The sequence below is a fragment of the Physella acuta genome, unplaced genomic scaffold (genome assembly GCF_028476545.2).
Source record: "Physella acuta isolate Inbredline_101_S28 unplaced genomic scaffold, ASM2847654v3 ptg000050l, whole genome shotgun sequence".
Classification (NCBI taxonomy): domain Eukaryota; kingdom Metazoa; phylum Mollusca; class Gastropoda; family Physidae; genus Physella; species Physella acuta.
In genome coordinates, this window is record NW_026731570.1 from 263,584 (window position 1) to 284,460 (window position 20,877).

Consider the following 20,877-nt stretch of genomic DNA (forward strand, 5'->3'; position numbering starts at 1 on the left):
TATATATATATATATATATATATATATATATATACGTGGCCGTACTCTAAATTATTAAACAGAAAGCGACAAGGAAAATTATCTAATCAACTTTATCGAATTAGATTTACAATTGTGTTTTGGTTAGGCTTGAGGCTGATTTTAATATCTATATCTTTCAGACTTTCGATGAGAGTTTGAATAGTAAAATCGTACACGTTAATTGATTACATTTCTCCTTTTTTTTCTAAATTGTAATGTTGGTCGGGATTTCCTCCATTACCTTTAACTTTAAGTAGTACGTGTCAACCTTACTACATCGACTTATTTCTCCCACGTTCAGATTCGTCACGCTCTGATCACCCTCGTCGTCCTCACCTTGACCTTGCACCTGGCCACCGCGCGCGCCTCCACCAGCCTGGAGTGCAACCCCCGCAGCGCCAAGATGAGCTGTCTGATGGGCTGTTTCGGCTGCTTCGAGGCCTTCGGTGTGGAGCTCTACGACATGGCCGCATGTTGCCGGGACTGCCGGCTGACCAACGCGGAGATTATCGACGACGGGCCGTCCCGATGTTCACGAGACTACATCCGCCGCAGCTGGCTCAAGCGTATCGGGTGAACCAGGGGATGTTGTAGTTGTGTCCCTTTGTGGTGTTTTTCAGAGGTGAATAAGGCTATGGGAGTTGTTTCCCATGGTGAACTTTTCAAGAAAGGATGTTATAAATCTGGCTCGCTGGGGAATGCGATTTAATTTATTAATAAAAAAAAAACATTTAAAATAATGTATCAGTGTCTTTCTTTTTAAATAGTGTTTGTTTTTCCGGTCATAACTTAATGTTTTTTTTAATGTTTTAATTAACTAATATGATCTTTTTTTAAAATGTGACTGTCTCTTACTTTTAAAATAGTGTTTGTTTTTCCGGTTACAACTTAATAATATTTTTTTTAAAATTTAAATGTATTAATTTAATTTTTTTAATGTTTCTGTCTCTTTCTTGTTAAATAGTGATTATGTTTAGTTAGTTACACATTAGAGCTGGGTGGACTCATGAAAGTTTTACTCAGTTGAACCCGGATTCGAACTCGAGACTTTCGGGTTAGCAGTCTAACGCCTCGCACGCTTAAAATGATAAAAAAGTAAAGTTACTCTATTAAACCAGGCGGTCAGTGAGGTAGATGAAGTAGAGTTAACCTGTTTCTGTGACCTCGGCCTACGCTGAAATGTGTGTGTTCATTAGTTGATCCAGCCTCCTTTATTTCCTTAAAGTCAGTCAGTTAGCCATCAGAGATAAGTGAATATAGGTCTCCAACGCGGTATCCGAACTCGAGATTGTCGTGTTAGCAGTTGTGTGCTCTACAGTCCGACCACGCCGTACTATTTAAAGTGCTAGTATCAGCCTAGTAACTTCCTTCAAAATATTGGGGGTGGGGGGGGGGGGGGATGGGCACCTGTCTATAACTTACAGAAAGTTGTTTTTTTTTTTCTAGATCTGTTAGTACATTTTGTGGCAACGAATGCCTATGCTTCAAATGTTCTAGATGAGCTACGCATTGGGGAAAATATGAAGGTGGCCTTTCTATAAAAGTGGCCTAGATTGCCTTATCCATACAAATGGCCAATGTTGGCTTTTCCATAAAAGTGGCCCAGGTGGTTTAAGTTGTCCTCTATGGACGTAACATCGCCTCTAGTTGAAATCACGAACACGTCAAAAGACAACTCAATACAAAGTGGTACAAAGGCAGAGTGTTCAAATACCTAGTACGACGTGCAGTTATCGTACCAACTCCCTAAAGTATGGACCAGTAAAGTTATTTTAAAAGATTTAAATGGCAACACTATGACTGCAATATCAAAATTAAATCAATTTTTTCGTGTTGTTAAAAATGTATAAAATTTCACAAAACTCACAGAGCTCAAAATTCCTATAAAAAAATTGTATTTTTATATATTATTTAGAAAATTACTAGTAAAATCTTTTATATAATATATCACATTCAAAATTCTGTAAGCTATATACATGCTCTATATACATATTGAACTAAAACGAATGTTATTTATCTAATCATATACAAGATACAAATATAGAATAAATAGGTTTTCAATAATCGAACTTTGTAAACAATGTCACGTGGTCATACTAAAGTCGCGTGCTGGACTCTCCGTTAGCTTGCCTGTCTGACGTGGCCCCAGTGTCTGTCTTCTCGGTAGAGTCTGTCTGGAACCGCTTGCAGAAGAAGACTTTCTGCATGGCGCGATCATAGGGTTCTAAAGACCGTAGCGGCTGGGGTAGGAACATCCAGTCTTGGAGCTTCTGGGCAGGCTCTGGGGACGTTTAGCCTGCAGGCATTTGATGACGCCGATGATGATGAAGAGAAGGCAGACGGGCCCGAGGACGCCGAGGAGGACGTACCAGCCCGGGATGGAGAGAGCGAAGACTAGGGCGGGGAAGAGGAAGAACATGAGGAGGATGTAGACGATGGCGAACCAGCGGTACTCGGCCGTGCAGTTGCCTAGAAATTTGGCAAGCGGGATGGGGAAGCGGAGGTAGGGGATGGGGTAGAACAGGAGGATGCCGGTGATGTTGAAGAAGAGGTGGCAGAAGGCTGCTTGTAACGCGTTTTTGAGGCCGTCCGTATTGGCTAAGGCTGAGAGAATCGCCGTGGTCGTGGTGCCGATGTTTGACCCCAGGTTCAAAGGGTACATCCGGTCGAGTTCGATGACCCCGATGCCGACGAGCGGGGTGAGAGTGGAGGTGAAGATGGAGGAGCTCTGGACGATGATGGTCAACCCGGCGCCGATGATGATGGCGAGGTATCCGGTGAGTTAGCCCAGCGGTCCGGGAAAGTCCGCGTTGATGAATTTTTTGATGATGAGAGCGATGGGACCTTGGAGAAGGGAGTGCAGCAGTTTGACAATGGCGACCAGACACAGGCAGAGAATGGTAAGGGAGATAACCAGCATGATCGCTCCGATAGCTTTGTTGTTTAATGTCAAGTACATTCCCTTGAATAAAAACTCACCCAAAGGTTAAGATATAATAAATCATATATTACAAACATCATAGTTGCATTCAAAAATAGTATTTTTTTTTTAATTGTGTCAAAAACATTTTTATTATATATTTTATATTCATATAAAGAAAACTTTGATTTTCGTGAAATATAAAAGAAATATAAATAACTTAAAAAACATAACAGCTTGGGTTGAAGCTTGTATTTATCTTACATAACCACTTTTCTAATCGATTTTTTAAAATGTTAATTTCATATAGAATCTAGATAAATACCCAACCTTACGATAACTTAAGCACAGGGGTCGGCAACCTTTAGAGACGGAATAGCCAAAAGGTACAATTTACAAATTATCCCAGTTTTGAAAGAGCCACAAATATTATTTTTTACAATATGTTGGTATTTGATAAGGATTAGGTAAATACATTTGACTTTGATTTGAAATAAATAGCGCTAAATATGAACTTATTATTTCATTTAAGAACAAACACATGTTTCGCACAAAAACTGTTTTCGATAGATCTGATACAATAAAATTAGAAATCACATAATATAACTATAGGACTATCCCAATCCACTTTAGAAGCCAATAACTTTTTTTTTCTTTCTTTACGGACACCACTGGTTCAGTAGGTATCTTTCATAGCCATGCAGGCCTCAGCACGGCAAACTCCGTCTAACTGGTTTGGATATCGGTTTGATTACTGTATCGGTCGCTTCTGTCTTTCGGTTCTCACAAGGCTTATCTTTCACCCCACGCGAACCCAGAGTCCAGTACCTTATAGCTCAACCGTAGGAAACTAATAACTAACATACTTCGTCACTCAGGTCAAATAATTGCATACTGACACATAGAGCAGGGTCTCCAAACTTTTCAGCCCAAGGGCCGCTTTAACTTTCAAATATTAGTTCGGGGGCCAGAATGTCTTCCAGGCATCTCAATCCCACGAAGATCGTCTACCGTCTTCCCCCTCCCAACGATATTAAATTTATATATAACTTTCACACAACTTAGCCATCTTACTGCTGTGAAATGTGGTAATTCTTGCGATTCTGTGTTTGTATCTTTCAACATGTCTCTGAACTATCTATGGATGAGCCCATGTGAACTTATTAAATTCACCATCTTCACCACAGGATTCATTACACTGCTAATGTCCACATATTTATTACACAAAGCTTGCTGGTGAATAATACAGTGCAGGAGCTTTGGTTATAATCAGCAAATGTTTTCTTTAACTCACTGAATATATCCTATCAAGTAACAGTGCAAAACATGTTATGTAGGGAAGCCAGCTCTTGTGTTATGTTCATGTCTTCATCCACATCTCTAATGAATACAAGCAATTGAGAGGCGGAACAGCTGTCCAGCGACTCGTCAGTTGCTATTGAAAAATGGCGAAACTTGCTTGCATTTTTCGCTATTTGATTCACAATGTTTTCATCAATGTCTGCAACACGGTTAGCAATGATACTTTTGCACCCAATGCTACATCTTCAGATTGATTTGAGTTTTTCCTCAGCCACCTCCAACAAACATTTTTTCGTTGACAAAGGGATCTCCGCGGGCCGGTTGAGGGGACCTCGCGGGCCGCATCCGGCCCACGGGCCGTAGTTTGGAGATTCCTGACGTAGGGGAATGCATTCTGAATAAAATGACAATCCCCATGCAACGGCATTCAAGAGGGGCGGCCCTTGAGCAGTGGCAAGCAAGGAGTGGTCTCCGCGGGGCTGGCTACAGCGCGGCTGTGGGGTTGGGCCTGGTGCCAAGGCAGCTGTCAGCTTTCCATTTACTTTCTACCTTACCTATTCTCACTGTTCTCTGATGAGTTTTTTAATCCTATTTAAAGTTGATTTTCCTTACAGTATACCATTTTTATGAGTTTTTAAATGAAACAATTGAATTATTAATCATTGTGCATGGAAATGGGGAGCCGCACCATGACGTCAGAATGGGACGGAGTGGTCTAGCGGTAGAGAGCTGGACTGCTAACCCGTGAGTCTTGAGTTCGAATCCGGGTTCAAGTCAGTAGACCGTCCCTGAGTCCACCCAACTCTGACGGGTGCCTAACTCACGTTAGGGAAAGTAAAGGCGGCTGGGCATAGTGCTGACCACACTGTCTCTTCATATGCCGAGGTCACAGAAACAAGTGAACTCTACTTCATTTGCCCCATAGACCGTCAGGTTTGAAAGGGAAACTTTACTACTTTACTTTACTACCATGACGTCAGGGGAGCCGCATGCGCCTCGCGAGCCGAGGCGGGCCGCAGGTTGCCGACCGTGCGCTAGCATATTAAGTGAGACTTCAGTATTTACTCTGATATAAGAACACGTTCCTGTGAGCACATGTGGAAACATAGCTTTAACAATCTTCTTGCTATTTATATTACAGCTGGTTGATACTAGTGTCTTCAAATTTTTGAATTAACAGCTAACAATTACTAGGAGTTGTAATTATTATTTTGTTATTACTCACCAAATTGTTTAGAAACTTTTCTTGTAATTTTATTTTTTGTAATTAATTTTGACGTTTGTTTACTTGTTTTTGTTTCGATATATATTAATACTTTTTTCTTTTCTTTTTATCGTTTAATTTTATAATTACCTCCCTTTACAAAAAAATATTATATGTTTTTTCCCCTGACAAAAAAGTTCTACGCGCGAGATATTTGACGAACGAACAAGCGAAATCACCAATCATCAAATTAACTGCAACAACAGACCTTAGCTCAGACCTTAATTCACCATCCACACTGATCCCAAACACGTCTACAGCGAAGCCAATCCTTACAATAAACATCCTTATCCCAGAATCAGAAATGGACGCCAGAACAAATACAAAACGGAAAAAGAAGGACAGTCCCACAGATACAAAGCAAACAACAAAAAGTCTAAAAACCTCAAAATTGGTAGATGACAACACAAAATGCAGATTTTGCAGCCAGCAACACAAAACATCCACTGAAGCGGAAAAGCACGAACATAAAGTACACACGAAGCTCTTACAGTGCTATATTTGTGACGACAAAACAATCAACACAGACATATTCATGCACTATACAGAAAAACATTACGACGTAACAATGTATAGCTGTCAGATTTGCAACGTATTCCTCCCATTAGAGGGTATGAAGTTACATGCAAAAAAAAAACACCAACCGTGACGGAAATAGATCGCTCATCATACAGCTTCGAAGGAACAGTAATTAATTGTTTAACCCATTTACAATCTTAGACGTTTTGTATAGGGAAAATTTAAAATGACATGCTTAATTATAATATGGGGAAAATTGGATGCAATACTATGTATTACATGTAAAAAAAAAGAAAAAAAAAGTAACTGTTCTTATTAAAAAAAAAATCTATATATATTCTATACCGAATACGCAGACTCAATCATCATTAAAACATACCACAAACTAGTCGACTTATACAGAGCGCAATATCCACACACCATACAAACTACCCACGGAAATAACACATCTGGAAATAGATTCCGTCTAGACAGAATTTACGCCCCAGTGAACATAAAAATCAACAAAGTAGAACACCTATTCTCAACACTACAGTTTAGCGACCATACAGCAGTTCTGACAACTTTAAACAACGAACAAACACAAAGCAAAGTATCCCACACTAAAATCTCCCACACTAAATTTATCCCCCACTATATGCCCTCACACTAAATTATCCCCCACTAAATTATTTATCACTAAACTCTCCCACACTAAAATCTCCCACACTAAATTCTCCCACACTAAAATCTCCCAAATCTAAACTCGATACAAAAATAGCCTCCACCAAAATCGCCCAAACATTCAATTCCCCCATACTAGATTCGATCACACACTCCCCCCCCCCCCCCCCACCACACGTGAAACTAAAAATTGAGACAGATTATTATTGTTAGTCCCGAGAGTGCAACAAGGTGTAACACAGTTCAGAGCGGTTTGCTGTCGTCTTCTGTTTCTGTCAAAATATCTCGCGCGTAGAACTTTTTTGTCAGGGGAATAAAACATACAATATTTTTTTTCAAGGGAGGTAATTATAAAATTTAACGATAAAAAGAAAAGAAAACAGTATTAATATATATGAAAATAAAAGCAAGTAAACAAACATAAAATTAATTATAGAAAATTAAATAACAAGAAAATCATCTAAAAAATATGGTGATTAATAACACAATTTTAATTGCAACTCCTAGTAATTGTTAGATGTTAATCCTTAAATTAGTAGACTCTTGCATAAACCAGCAATAATATTAATACCAAGAGGATTATTTCAAAGATGTTGTAATTACGTCAACGTCTGCATGTTCTTATATTTGCGTATTTACTGAAGGCTCACATAATATGTTAGCGCAGGGGTCGGCAACCTGCGGCTCGCGAGCCGCATATGACTCTTATGTGTCATAGTGCGGCTCTCCAGTTCTATGCACAATGATTAATAATTGTATAGTTTCAGTTTCAAAATTCATAAAAATATTGTACTGTAATGAAAAACAACTTTAAATAGGATTAAAAAACTCATCAGAGAACATTGAGAAAAGGTGAGGTAGAAAGTAAATGGACAGCTGACAGCCGCCTTGGCACTAGGCCCAACCCCACAGCCGTACTGTAAGCAGCACCATGGCGACTATTCCATGTTTGCCATTGCCCAAGGGCCACCCTTTTCGATTGTTGCTACATGGGGAATCTAGCTATATATATAATTCTCTTCTGGGAGATGTTAGAAAACAAGCTGCAAGCGCCTCCATACAGTCCACTCTCCTTCTCTCTATCACTATCACTACCACCCCCACCCCACTCCCACATGGTCTGGTGAGTTGTGGTCACGCTAAATTAAATGTTTACAAATCGTAGTGACGGCTATTAGGGGCAGATAATTTAGTTTGAAACGATTTTAAACTTACAGGAGGTAACTAAGAGGAGGCTGCTTTCACGGGGAGGGGGGGTGTAGGGTTGGGGTTAGGGGAAAGGGGGGGGGGTGGGGTTAGTGTTTTAAAGCAAATATTTTCAGTGGCAGCATTGGTACTGTCGAATTCACAAATTATTAATTACTGAAAAGTAGAAAATAAAACAACTAAATAGCGGCGTATGATACGCCGCGGGTCGGCTCGTGTTATTTTATTCAGAATGCATTCCTCTACCTGTCAGTATGCAATAATTTGACCTGAGTGACGAAGTATGTTAGTTATTAGTTTCCTACGGTTGAGCTATAAGGTACTAGACTCTGGGTTCGCGTGGGGTGAAAGATAAGCCTTGTGAGAACCGAAAGACAGAAGCGACCGATACAGTAATCAAACCGATATCCAAGCCAGTTAGTCGGAGTTTGCCGTGCTGAGGCCTTCCTGGCTATGAAAGATACCTACTGAACCAGTGGTGTCCGTAAAGAAAGAAACAAAAAGTTATTGGCTTTTAAAGTGGATTGGGATAGTCCTATAGTAATATTATGTGAATACAAATTTTATCATAGTAGATCTAGCTAAAACAGTTTTTTTTGCGCAACATATGTTTGTTTTTATATGAAACAATAAGTTCATATTTAGCGCTATTTATTTCAAATCAAAATCAAGTGTATTTGCCTAATCCTTATCAAATACCAAAATATTGAAAAAATATAGTGTTAGTAAGTCTTTAAAAACTGGGATAATTTGTAAATTGTAACTTTTGGCTCTTCCGTCTCTAAAGGTTGTCGACTCCAGTGATAGGGTTATCGGGAGGTTGGGTATTTATCTATATGAAATTATCATTTTTAAAAACCTTTTTTTTTTTTCAATAAGTTGAATTCTTTTAATCATGGTTACAGTACAGCAACTCACAACTTGGAAAAGTCAAAATTCGAAAATGTCAAAGGGATAAGGAAAAGATAACATATGACATAAAGGATAACAGGAGCAGATTAATTCATTGAAGTCATAGTCAACTTTTCTTTAGACTCCCTTTTAAAGAAATCTTGCCTTTATCATGGTATAAAAATACTTAGTCTATCTCTACAACTTTTTAATAACTACATTATATACAAGAAGGTTTCAGGTACAAGTGTCAACAACTGTTGAGGCAGAGTAAAAGTTAATGGTAGAGGGGAGAGGAAATGTGGTAAATATTGAAGTGTAGATGGATATAAAAGTTTTAACACAACAGATTAACAGCAAAAACGTGTATAGAAGTGTGTTATAATGGTTACATTATACCTACAAAAAGTTAAATGTAATGTATAATTGGTATATTAAAAAAAATCACTAGCTGATTGTAAAGTTCACAATAAAAATGTCTTGTTAGATGAACAGACAGCATTTTAAAATTTACAGTCCACTTATTTCAGTGAGTTTACCATGTATATTGTATTATTTTAAATGTATTTTACCTTGCTACTTAAATAGTTCCTTAATTCCAGTTGCATTATTTTCTTTTACATATTAAACAGCAATTAAGAAAAAAATTAGGAAACTAAAACAAGTTGAGTTTTAGATCTTCTAGTTAACATAAACTACAACTAGTTTTAATAAAATTGTAATAGAAAATGTGATAAAATGTACTAAATAAATATTTTAGAAAAACTAGCTTGTATATCAGTGCCAATATCACAATTATGCAGATATTTCAGGAAACTTACACAATATGAAAATCTAGGTATGATTATGAGCACAACCAGGCCATTTAACCATCATCGTCATCATCAGGTACAAACAGTTCATGTTCCTCCAACCAGGCAGCAAACTCTCTAATCAGTGTTGCTCCACCAAGCAGAAAGGGGGTGATGATTAAAGCAGACTTAATAAGGCCAAATTTGACTTGACCTGGTTTGGGAAGAATAGCACCACTGTCATTTTTTACAAGATTTCTAGTGGATGGATTGAAACTTGCTAAATTAGCTCGATTTGAATCTAATAACAATCTACGAGTTGTATTTGCTAGAATTCTTAAGCTGCTGGCAGCAATGTTTTTTTTTAAGCTATCATTTTTAATAAACCGGGAGTGATCTCCCCTAAACTTTCTCGAATATTCTTATATAAAATAACAGGGGATGGGAACTCGGGCTATAGACATGATTTTTAATCCATTTTAAATACTTAAAGTTTTAAAAATAGAATAAAATCTCGTAGACAAATTAATTGCACACCAAGTGAACGCCAAATAAAAAAGCGCATAATGGTGCGCAATATTATTATTACTTTTAAAATTTACATTAGTTTTTTGAGAAATCGGAAGTAGCGTAAAGTACTACTTCCAGTCAACGGAAATGGCTCAAAATTTAATAGAAGGTAGAGAATTAGATCTTTTACTTACATATGAAATTTCATTTATCTATCTGAAATAGTACTCAAGTTATAGGCTTTTGAAAAATTCAAAGTAGGAAAAGTACCACTTCCGGTTATCGGAAATCGCTCAAAAGTTGATACGGATCTACGATTTTGATTAAATACTTATATATGAAATTTCATCAACCTAGCTGTAACGGTACTCAAGTTATCGTGTTTACACACGGACAGACAGACACACAGACACACAGACAGACACACAGACATACGGACAAGATTGCAAAATTATGTTTTTCCGTATCAGTGAGGTGTGAAACGTCGAGATTTGTAAAAATCTCGATTTTTTTTTTTTGCACGATTACAAGACTTTCTCTATACTTCGTATATACGAGAAAGTAAAAAGGGGTCATCCATAAATGACGTCACGCTTTTTTTGACGATTTTTACCTCCCCCCCTCCCCTCCGTCACACTTCGTCACAAAAAGCCAGACCCCCCCCCTAAAATGACGTCACACCTCAACCTACAACCCCCCTCAAAATTGCAGTTGAATTTTTTAAAAACATTGATATTTTTCCAAAATCTTGTCTAAACTATTACAATTTATTAAAACAGTTATCTAAAACGCGAAATAACGTCTAAAATTCGTTCTCTAACATTGCTTTTTTATAATGCAAAAATGTGACGTCGCAACATCTGACCCCCCCCCTCCCCCTCATCACACATCGTCACAAAATTACGGACCGCCCCTCCCCCCTACGAGTGTGACGTCATTTATGGATGACCCCTAACCCATTAGAAAAGTGGTATGAAACAATTTGCTTTGAACCTAGCAATGATGTTTTTAAAGATATATTTATAATTTTCTAAATTTCACAAAATTCCCGTTTTTTTTATATGAATATAAAATATACAATTAAAATATTTTTGACACAATTAACTAGTATTAATTCTTAAATGTAAATATGATGTTTGTAATATAATACTTATTATATTTTAACCTATAGGTGAGTTTTTATTCAATGGAATGTACTCCAAATTAAACGACAAAGATATTGGAGCGATCATGATGGTTATCTCCCTTACCATTCTCTGCCTGTGTCTGGTCGCCATTGTCAAACTGCTTCACTCCCTTCTCCAAGGCCCCATCGCTCTCATCATAAAAAAATTCATCAACGCGGACTTTCCCGGACCGCTGGGCTACCTCACCGGATACCTCGCCATCATCATCGGCGCCGGGTTGACCATCATCGTCCAGAGCTCCTCCATCTTCACCTCCACCCTCACCCCGCTCGTCGGCATCGGGGTCAAGCATCGGCACCACGACCACGGCGATTCTCTCAGCCTTAGCCAACATAGATCACTTCAAGCATGACGCTCGTTGACACAAAATGTACGAACAGATCTAGAAATAGAAAAAAAAACTTTCGATTAAGTAAGATGCCACTTAGTGCCCCCCCCCCCCCCTGTAGTGAAGGTGGATAAATGGGGGTGAATATTGTTGTTACTTGGTACCCTATCCCGTTCGTCATTGTTCAGTTCTCGTGCTGTGTGTTGTAATAGTCCGGTTTGTACCAGTTTATGAAAGGGTATATAAGGTGTGTGAAAACGTGTGTGATTGTCTCAGTTTTATCCAGATCTCCAAGGTTAGTACAGGTTAGGTTTATACTAGTATTTAGCCACTGTATCATAGTTTACTAGCTTGTGTATTTTGTGTTTAGACTAGACTGTTATGTGTAGATAGTGTATATACTATTAAAATATTTTAGTTTTCGACGAGCAATCGTTTCATTCAGTCTTGTTTTGTAACCCGTTTGTGGTTGTTTGTCTTATGTGTTGCGCTACGCATAGGATCACCCGAAAGGCGTGTCCGTGTGCTCACAACACCCCCCCCCCCCCCCCGAATATTTTTGACGGCGTGGTCGGACTGTAGGGCACACAACTGCTAACACCTCTGATGGGTCCATGACTCAACTTACGGAAATAAAGGAGGCAGGATATACTAATGAACACACAGAGGTCACAGAATCAGGTGAACTTTACTTCATCTACCTCATTGACCGCCTTGTTTTATAGAGTAACTACTTTTTTTTTATCATTTAAAAAGTGCGAAGCGCTAGACTACCAGTGTTTCTTCCAGACAGACTAGGGTGAAAACTAAGCATAGTCAATGTACACGGACCACATAGACCCAAAATCAGTAAATTTTGTGAAAACCTGGAACAATTTTTAACTAACAGATACAACCAACCGGGGACTTCAATTTCGTGGAAGACAGTTTAGACATTGAAGGACCAAAAGACATAATTCAAAACCGCTTAACTGCAGACAAACCACACGCCGATTCAATCAACAACATTAAAATATATTTCAATTTAGTTGATACATACAGAGCGCAATATCCACACACCATACAAACCACCCACGGAAATAACACATCTAGAAATAGATTCCGTCTAAACAGAATTTACGCCCCAGTGAACATGAAAATCAACAAAGTAGAACACCTATTCTCAACACTACAGTTTAGCGACCATACAGCAGTTCTGACAACTTTAAACAACGAACAAACACAAAGCAAACAAAAACATAACACATACTGGAAATTCAATAATACACTATTACTAGACGAGCGCTACACAAAAGCATAAAAGACATAATGCAATTTTACACGCAGTCTTCATCAAAATTTTAAAAAATCCAACATTGGGAAGATTTAAAACAAGACATAAAGCGGGTATCTATTCAATATGCTTGTAGCATTAATAGCGTTAGGGCCCACATAGAAACTAAACTAGAAAAAACAAAAAAAAAACAACTAAGTATGCTTAAGGGAAAAAAACAATAACAAACAACAAATAAACTCAATAGAAACGGAACTTTCGAAAACACAAGAATATAAAAATAGAGAGACACAAATCAGAAGCAAAATAGAGCAGATAGGCTCGGAAAACCAAACACACCACACTCTCATACTAGAACAAAGCATACAAAGATCAAAACAAATCAAACAAATAATGGACGAAAACAACCAAGAGACGACTGACCCAAGAACTATTTTAAAATTGACCCGTGCTTTTTATTTAACTTATCTTCATAATCTTTTCCCCTTCGTGCCTAATACACAAATGGCAGATAAAGTAAAGATCGTGTTTCAATCACCTCGACATACAGGGAGATAATGATGTCAGTACTAAGCCTATCCGCCTTAGTTACCTAAGGTGCGCCAGGTACCCATCAGAGCTGGGTGAACTCACGGAGCTCAACAGAACTGAGCCGGGAACTCGAGACATTCGGAGTAGCAGTAGAAAGCTTTGTGTTTAGTATTATTGCTTAAAAAGTGTACACTTACTTTTGTAATTTAGCGCTTGTGAAAGCTCGTTAATATATAGGGTATAAGATATGCTTTCCCCGTACTATTTAGTCTTAGATGAAGAAATAAATAAAGCACCGGTATACAAATGACGCAATCCGTCACTATGTCACATGATCCGGAGGTCGATTAAACCACACCCAGAAGGACAACCTCCCCCTCCACCCACACTAATCTAAACACCCCCATTCAACTTACCCACAGTAAACCCAATCACACGTAGATTTATTTATATACACACAAATACTCAAATAATTTCCTTTGTCTACACTACAACACAATATACTCATTTCTCCCACACCTAATTCTCCCACACAAAATTCTCCCACACTAAATTCTCTCACACTAAATTCTCCCACACTAAAACTTCCCACACTAAATTACCCACGCTAAATTCTCCCACACTAAATTCTCCCACACTCAATTCCCCCACGCTAAATTCCCACACACTAAATTCTCCCACACTAAATTCTCCCACACTAAATTCTCCCACACTAAATTCTACCTCACTAAATTCTGCATCACTAAACTCTCCCACACTAAAAATCTCCCAAAGCTAAACTCGATACAAAAATAGTCTCTAAAAAATCACCCAAACATTCAATTCCCCCTTACTAGATTCCATCACCCACTCCTTCCCCCCCCCACGCCCCCCCCCCAGAATATTAGTGTTAGTCCCGAGAGTGTCCCAAGGTGTAACAAAGTTCACAGCGGTTTGCTCTCGTCTTTTGTTAGAGTCAAAATATCTCTCGCGTGAAACTTTTTTGTTAAGGGAAAAAACAAATATTGAGTTTTTTTTCAAGGGAAGTAATTATAAAATTAAACGATAAAAAGAAATGTAAAAATAATAATATATTTGTAAGCAAAAACGTGTAAATCAGACATTAGTATAAATTATAGAAAATTAAAATACAAACAAGTTATTTAAAACATTTGGTGATTAATAACAAAATGTTAATTACAACTCCTAGTAATCGGTAGCTGTTAATCGAATAATTAGAAATTACTTATATCAACCAACTTTGATATTAATACCGAGAAAACTCTTCAAGCATTGTTACCGTACTGCTATCGGCCCAATAAAATTTTTAAATTGCGTGAAGCTTCAATATACTCGTAGCCATACCGGGAAGACGTCAAGCTTGTCAATCTTGCGACCCAACTCAACACTGGACAAGCCAATGCATCCTATCCCCAACAACAGCTGAACCAGAGCCACCAAAAGTCACACCCCCTCCGCAACAGCAAACAGCGCCCCAAAAGCAGCCGAACCAACAAGTTGAACCAACCGCAAAGCCCAATAATCAACCTACAGCACAGGATACAGCAACACCTGTACCACAACCCTCGACACCAAGCAACCTACAAGAACCTCCAACAATGGAGGCAACAGACCTAGCCTCAGAAATGGAAACCAGCTCGTCAAGGAAAAGCTCAACCAGCCCCACTGAACTAGGGAAAACAGTTAAAGAAACAAAAAAACACACAAAGCTAACCAAAAACCCCCTCACATGCAACTACTGCCTTAACTCGCACCAAACACTCGAGGAACTAATGTGTCACGAAGCTACAGAACACCGTGAATTCAAGCAATGCCCCCACTGCAACGATGGAATAATCCACGATGTTATTTCTAAACACTACCTAGAAAAGCATAAAGAATCTATCTTCAGATGTGCTTTCTGTGAGGAAACCCTCCCAACACACAGCATCTACTACCACATGTCAGCACACCACTTTGACATCATGGATGAGGAACAAAAAAACCGATTAAGTGAAAACCTAAAAGAAGTCTCTGAAGGTAAAATAAATAAACCAAAACAATAGGGAAACTATAAGACACTGCTACACTAGTATTGTTAAACGTTTTGTATTAGTCACAATTGAATTGGCATATTATGCATTAATGTTATACTATGTATTACATCCCTTTTAACATGCAACCTATCCACTTGTGGAAGGAAGAATATTAAAAAAAAATATATATATGTTCTTATCAGCTTAATATCTGATACGTGGCTCATTGAGTCACTACTAAAAAAAAAAAATTACGTATGCACTGAAATCCCAATCGGACTATTAGCCTTGTTAAAATAATCTTATTTGCGTGTAGCTTCTCGGCCTTTTGGCTAAGATCAAAGTGTAGTATCTGTTATGGATCTACATGGAACTTGGTCATTTGGTTGGTCAGCCCTTTTTAGGGCTGGCTGCCGGGGTCGAGAGGCGGTCAAATCTACTACTCTAACTCACGCAAATCTCGCCAACGACCGCTGTGGGGTTGCGCCCACACATCCCTCGAACGCACATGCTCTCGAGATGAGTCACCCAGTACTTGTACTGGGTGGCTTCAATGTACGAGCGGCTAATTTTCAACCTTCTTTTTTTCAGACTGACGACACCCATCTAGGAGAAATCCTAGGTGGGAGGTCTGTCTATCGCCAACAAATCGAACTCATCTACTACGTCTAACGCATCTACCTCGCTTCCAACAAACTCACTACCACTCTGACGACACCCACCTAGGAGAAATCTTAGGTGGGAGGCTTACGTCAAACGCCAACAAATCGAACTCATCTACTACGTCACACGCAACTACCTCGCTCAACAAATCGAACTCACCTAATACGTCAAACGCATCTACCTCGCCTCCAACAAACTCACTACCACCATGACGACACCCACCTAGGAGAAATCTTAGGTGGGAGGCTTACGTCTAACACTAGCAAATCAACTAACTGCCTCTCAAAGCCCAACTAATCAACTTACCTAACACTCGACACATCGCTCACCTCAAATACATGCTCGCTACCCTCTCCAAGCTCCGCTCCATCGAACAATACTACCATCAAGACAACACACCAAGCTCGACGCCTCACCAACACATCTATCAACGCAGTGGCGGAACTAGAAAAAAGGGGCCACCCCGCAAAAATTTTTTTAGCCCCCCCCCCTATATAAATATATAGGCCTATATATGTATATATATATATATATATATATATATATATATATATATATATATATATATATATATATATATATACTAATAGTTTCGCTGTCTGTCTATCTATCTGTGTATGTATCTGATAAGAACGCTCTAGAGAAAACACAAACAAATTAAAAACATGCATAGTTAAACGAAAACGAAGTATGAAGTCATATAGTAGAAAAAAATATCAAGCCGGAGAGTGCACACAGTAATATGACGTCATTGATTCTCGAGTAAACATTGAATAAAAAGGCAATTTTGTCTAATCTAAGTGGTTTGCGTGTAGAGTTTCTTTCATACAATTCTTCGGGTAGGGGCGAAGCCCTACCCCCGCGTAAGAACGTCTAAGCCCCCCCCCCCCCCCTTCCCCAACTCAAAAGAAATTTCTTCATTGAAACTCTATAATAAAATTACCGCCTAATTAATGTGTATAATCTAAAAAGTGGTTTTCTTGCAATTTCTTTAATGCAATTCTTCAGGTAGTGGCTAAGCGCGACACCAGTGTTTCTTTCAGACTTTTTCCTCCCCGGAGAGGGGTGGGGGTACTTGAAATTTTCGGGGGCGGGGGTAGAATTTTCTGGGAGGGGGCGGACACTGGAAAAAGTATATAATTATATTTCGTTGAATGGGACGGTAGACATGTTTTGGAGTGTGTGTGTGTGGGGGGGAGGGGGGCGAAGCCCCCTTCTCCCAAGTAGAGTTGCCTGAAAGAAACTCTTAATGCGACTTTTGTCATGAATGAGATTAGGTGCATGTTTTAGGGATATGCCTATGACTATATTTCGAATAAATTAAAGTACCGAGAAAAAAGACAGCACTATCAACCTAGCGCCCGTTGTATCCTTCCTCAACGGGCCATTTTTCTCGTATATATATATATATATATATATATATATATATATATATATATATATATATATATATATATATATATATATATATATATATACTCAAACACAACATACGAACATAGGATACTTATTCATGCTGGTTTGTTCGTGTTATAAGAAATACGTGGTTTATTTTTACTTTCTCGTATATACGAAGTATAGAGAAAGTATTGTAATCGTGCACAAAAATCACTTGAAATTTTAACAATTTTCACCGTATTACACCTCAGTCCTTCATCACATCCGAAGTATAGGGGACTTATTTTAATCGGGCAAAAATTATCAATCCAGATGTATCAAAATTAAGAGGTTTTGTGTGTAATCCAGTCTGAAAAACTGGGCTTTGCAACTCTGTCCGTATGTCTGTGTGTGTGTGTGTCTGTGTGTCTGTCCGTGTGTAAACACGATTACTTGAGTACCGTTACAGCTAGGTTGATGAAATTTCATATATAAGTAGTTTATCAAAATCGTAGATCCGTATCAACTTTTGAGCGATTTCCGAGAACCGGAAGTGGTACTTTTTCTACTTTGAATTTTTAAAAAGCCTATAACTTGAGTATTATTTCACATAGATAAATGAAATTTCACACATTAGTTAAAGATCTAATTCTCTACCTTCTGTTAAATTTTGAGTAATTTCCATTGACCGGAAGTAGTAATTTACGCTACTTCCGATTTCTCAAAAAACTAATGTAAATTTTTAAAGTACTAATAATATTGCGCACTATTAAACACTCTTTTATTTAGCGTTCACTTGGTGTGCAATTCATTTGTCTACGAGATTTTATTCTATTTTTAAAACTTTAAGTATTTAAAATTGATTAAAAATCATGTCTATAGCCCGAGTTCCCATCCCCTGTTGTTTTTTATAAGAATATTCGAGAAAGTTTAGGGGAGATCACTCCCGGTTTATTTAAATTAAAATAAATTACAACATCATGTTATGAGTGTAAGTGCATTAATCTATTTTTAGGAAAATCAGTTTTATATTATCTCTGCCGTAAAACCTCTAACCTCATATCGGCCAAAAGAATATAAAACATGAAAGCTTTCTGTAAATAATGGTGTTTCGTGTCATGTTTAATTTTTATGTTTTTTTATATTTATTTTATTAATTTTAAATACATTTTCTTTTTATACAGTGTAATTCTTTAGTATGTAATTTATAAACAAATAATAATAAAGAGAAGTAATTGCTTTTTAATCTATTAATCTATTTAGTACAAATCTATTAAAAAGAGGCTTATGAGCATCACTATTTGACCATTTAAAGAAGGGAAATAAGTCATGGAAGTGGTTTGAACGTTGGCTTATCTTTGATAAGTTTCATTGTAGGAGAAAGAGGACTCGGCTTTCACAGTGGTTTAAAAACGAAGGAAAAATGAGCTTGGGGTGGTGTCTATAGAATAAAGATAATCCAACCGCAGCTACGGTAATCTTTTTTACAAAACAAACATTAAGACAAAAATGCAAGAATTTTTTTTTAACTGTAACAATTTTTTTATGGTCGCCGTGGGCCCCTAAATGGCGTGCCCCCCCCCCCCCCCCGCATTGCGGGGTCTGGCGGCACTGTAGTTACGCCCCTGTCTATTTGTAAGAACTCATCTTCATTATAATTTCCGTTTCGTGCCCAATACACATAGGGTAGATGAAGTAGAGTTCGTGTTTCAATGACCTCGACATACAGGGAGATAGTGTGGTCAGTACTAAGCCGATCCGCCTTAGTTACCTAAGGTGCGCCAGGTACCCATCAGAGCTGGGTGAACTCACGGAGCCCAACAGAACTGAGCCCGGAACTCGAGACATTCGGACTAGCAGTAGAAAGCTTTGTGTTTAGTATTATAGCTTAAAAAGTGTACTCTTACTTTTGTAATTTAGCGCTTGTGAAAGCTCGTTAATATATAGGTTATAAGACATGTTTTTTCCCTACTATTTAGTCTTAGATGAAGAAATAAATAAAGCACCGTTATACGAATGACGCAATCCGTCACATTGTCACATGATCCGGAGGTCGATTAAACCACACCCAATAGGACAACTCCCCCACCCCCACTAATCCAAACACCCCCACTCAACTTACCCACAGTAAACCCAATCACACGTAGATTTATTTATATACACACAAACACTCAAATAATTTCCTTTGTCTACACTAAAACACAATATACTCATTTCTCCCACACCTAATTCTCCCACACAAAATTGTCCCGCACTAAATTCTCCCACTCTAAACCCCCCCACAAAAACATTCCCACACTAAATTCTCCTACACTCAATTCTCCCATACTAAATTCTCCCATCTTACATTTTCTCACACTAAATTCTCGCACACTAAATTCTCGCACACTAAATTCTCCCACACTAAATTCTCCCACACTAAATTCTCCCATACTAAATTCTCCCACCTTACATTTTCTCACACTAAATTCTCGCACACTAAATTCTCGCACACTAAATTCTCCCACACTAAATTATCCCACACTAAATTCTCCCATACTAAATTCTCCCACCTTACATTTTCTCACACTAAATTCTCGCACACTAAATTCTCCCATACTAAATTTTACCACACTAAACTCTCCCACACTAAAAATCTCCCAAATCTAAACTCGATACAAAAATAGTCTCTACCAAAATCACCCGAACATTCAATTCCCCCTCACTAGATTCCATTACACACTCCCCCCCCCCCCCACCCCACATGAAACTAAGCGCTGACACAGAATATTAGTGTTAGTCACGAGAATGCACCAAAGTGTAACACAGTTCACAGCGGTTTGCTCTCGTCTTTGTTTGAGTTAAAATATCTCGCGCGTGGAACATTTTGTTAAGGGAGAAAATAAATATTGAGTTTTTTTCAAGGGAGGTAAGTATAAAATTAAATGATGAAAAGAAATGGTAAAAATAATTATATATGTTTAAGCAAAAACAAGTAAATAAACATTAGTATAAATAATAGAAAATTAAAATTTAAAACAAAATATTTAAAACCTTTGGTGATTAATAACAAGATGTTAATTACAACTCCTAGTAATTGTTAGTTGTTCATCGAATAATAAGAAGTTACGTACATACACACTTTTAATATTAATACCGAGAAAACTCTTTTAAGCATTGTTGTATCGAGCATCCGTTGTTTCCAAATATTTTTATTTGAGTGAAGTTTCTATATATTTTTTTGTAATCGTCGATTAGAAAAATACATAAATACATCTCACCTCATTTTCACCAATGTCATACTCAAGACATTTGCAAAAATTGTCACCGCCGGCAAAGGGGCAGCGCCCAGGACGCCCCCTCCCCTAGGTCGAGAGACCGGAGGAGGAGCCACTCGGACTACGGTTCGGGTGGCTTAATGAAACCACGGGCCCAAT

At 38.1% G+C, this 20,877-nt stretch overlaps 2 protein-coding genes and 1 pseudogene across 2 annotated transcripts in view; 2 read left to right on the plus strand and 1 right to left on the minus strand.

Moving 5' to 3' along the window:
• The window catches only part of LOC131945908 (uncharacterized), a 67,771-nt gene extending 67,172 nt beyond the window's left edge, over positions 1-599 (plus strand). Inside the window, exon 3 of the mRNA XM_059306544.1 lies at positions 323-599. Within this exon, the coding sequence (XP_059162527.1) occupies positions 323-598 (276 nt within the window). The 3' untranslated portion in view covers position 599. The remainder of the gene's footprint in view (positions 1-322) is intronic.
• Positions 600-2,245: 1,646 nt separating this feature from the next.
• Positions 2,246-3,042, minus strand: LOC131945822 (sodium-dependent phosphate transport protein 2B-like). Its single transcript, XM_059306427.1, has 2 exons — positions 3,001-3,042; positions 2,246-2,749 (listed from the first exon to the last, which is right to left on the minus strand). Exons 1-2 carry the CDS (start codon positions 3,040-3,042, stop codon positions 2,246-2,248), a joined length of 546 nt encoding a protein of 181 aa, XP_059162410.1.
• A 12,691-nt stretch (positions 3,043-15,733) lies between these two features.
• LOC131946018 (uncharacterized) lies at positions 15,734-15,893 on the plus strand (annotated as a pseudogene).
• The last annotated feature ends 4,984 nt before the right edge of the window (positions 15,894-20,877 follow it).

What these genes read in the sequence shown, in the direction of transcription:
- LOC131945822 (XM_059306427.1), bottom strand. Translation starts at nt 3,042, where the DNA reads ATGATGTTTGTAATATATGATTTATTATATCTTAACCTTTGG. An exon ending in TATTATATCTTAACCTTTGG is followed by an intron (nt 2,750 to 3,000) that starts GTGAGTTTTTAT and finishes ATCATCGTCCAG; the next exon opens with AGCTCCTCCATCTTCACCTC.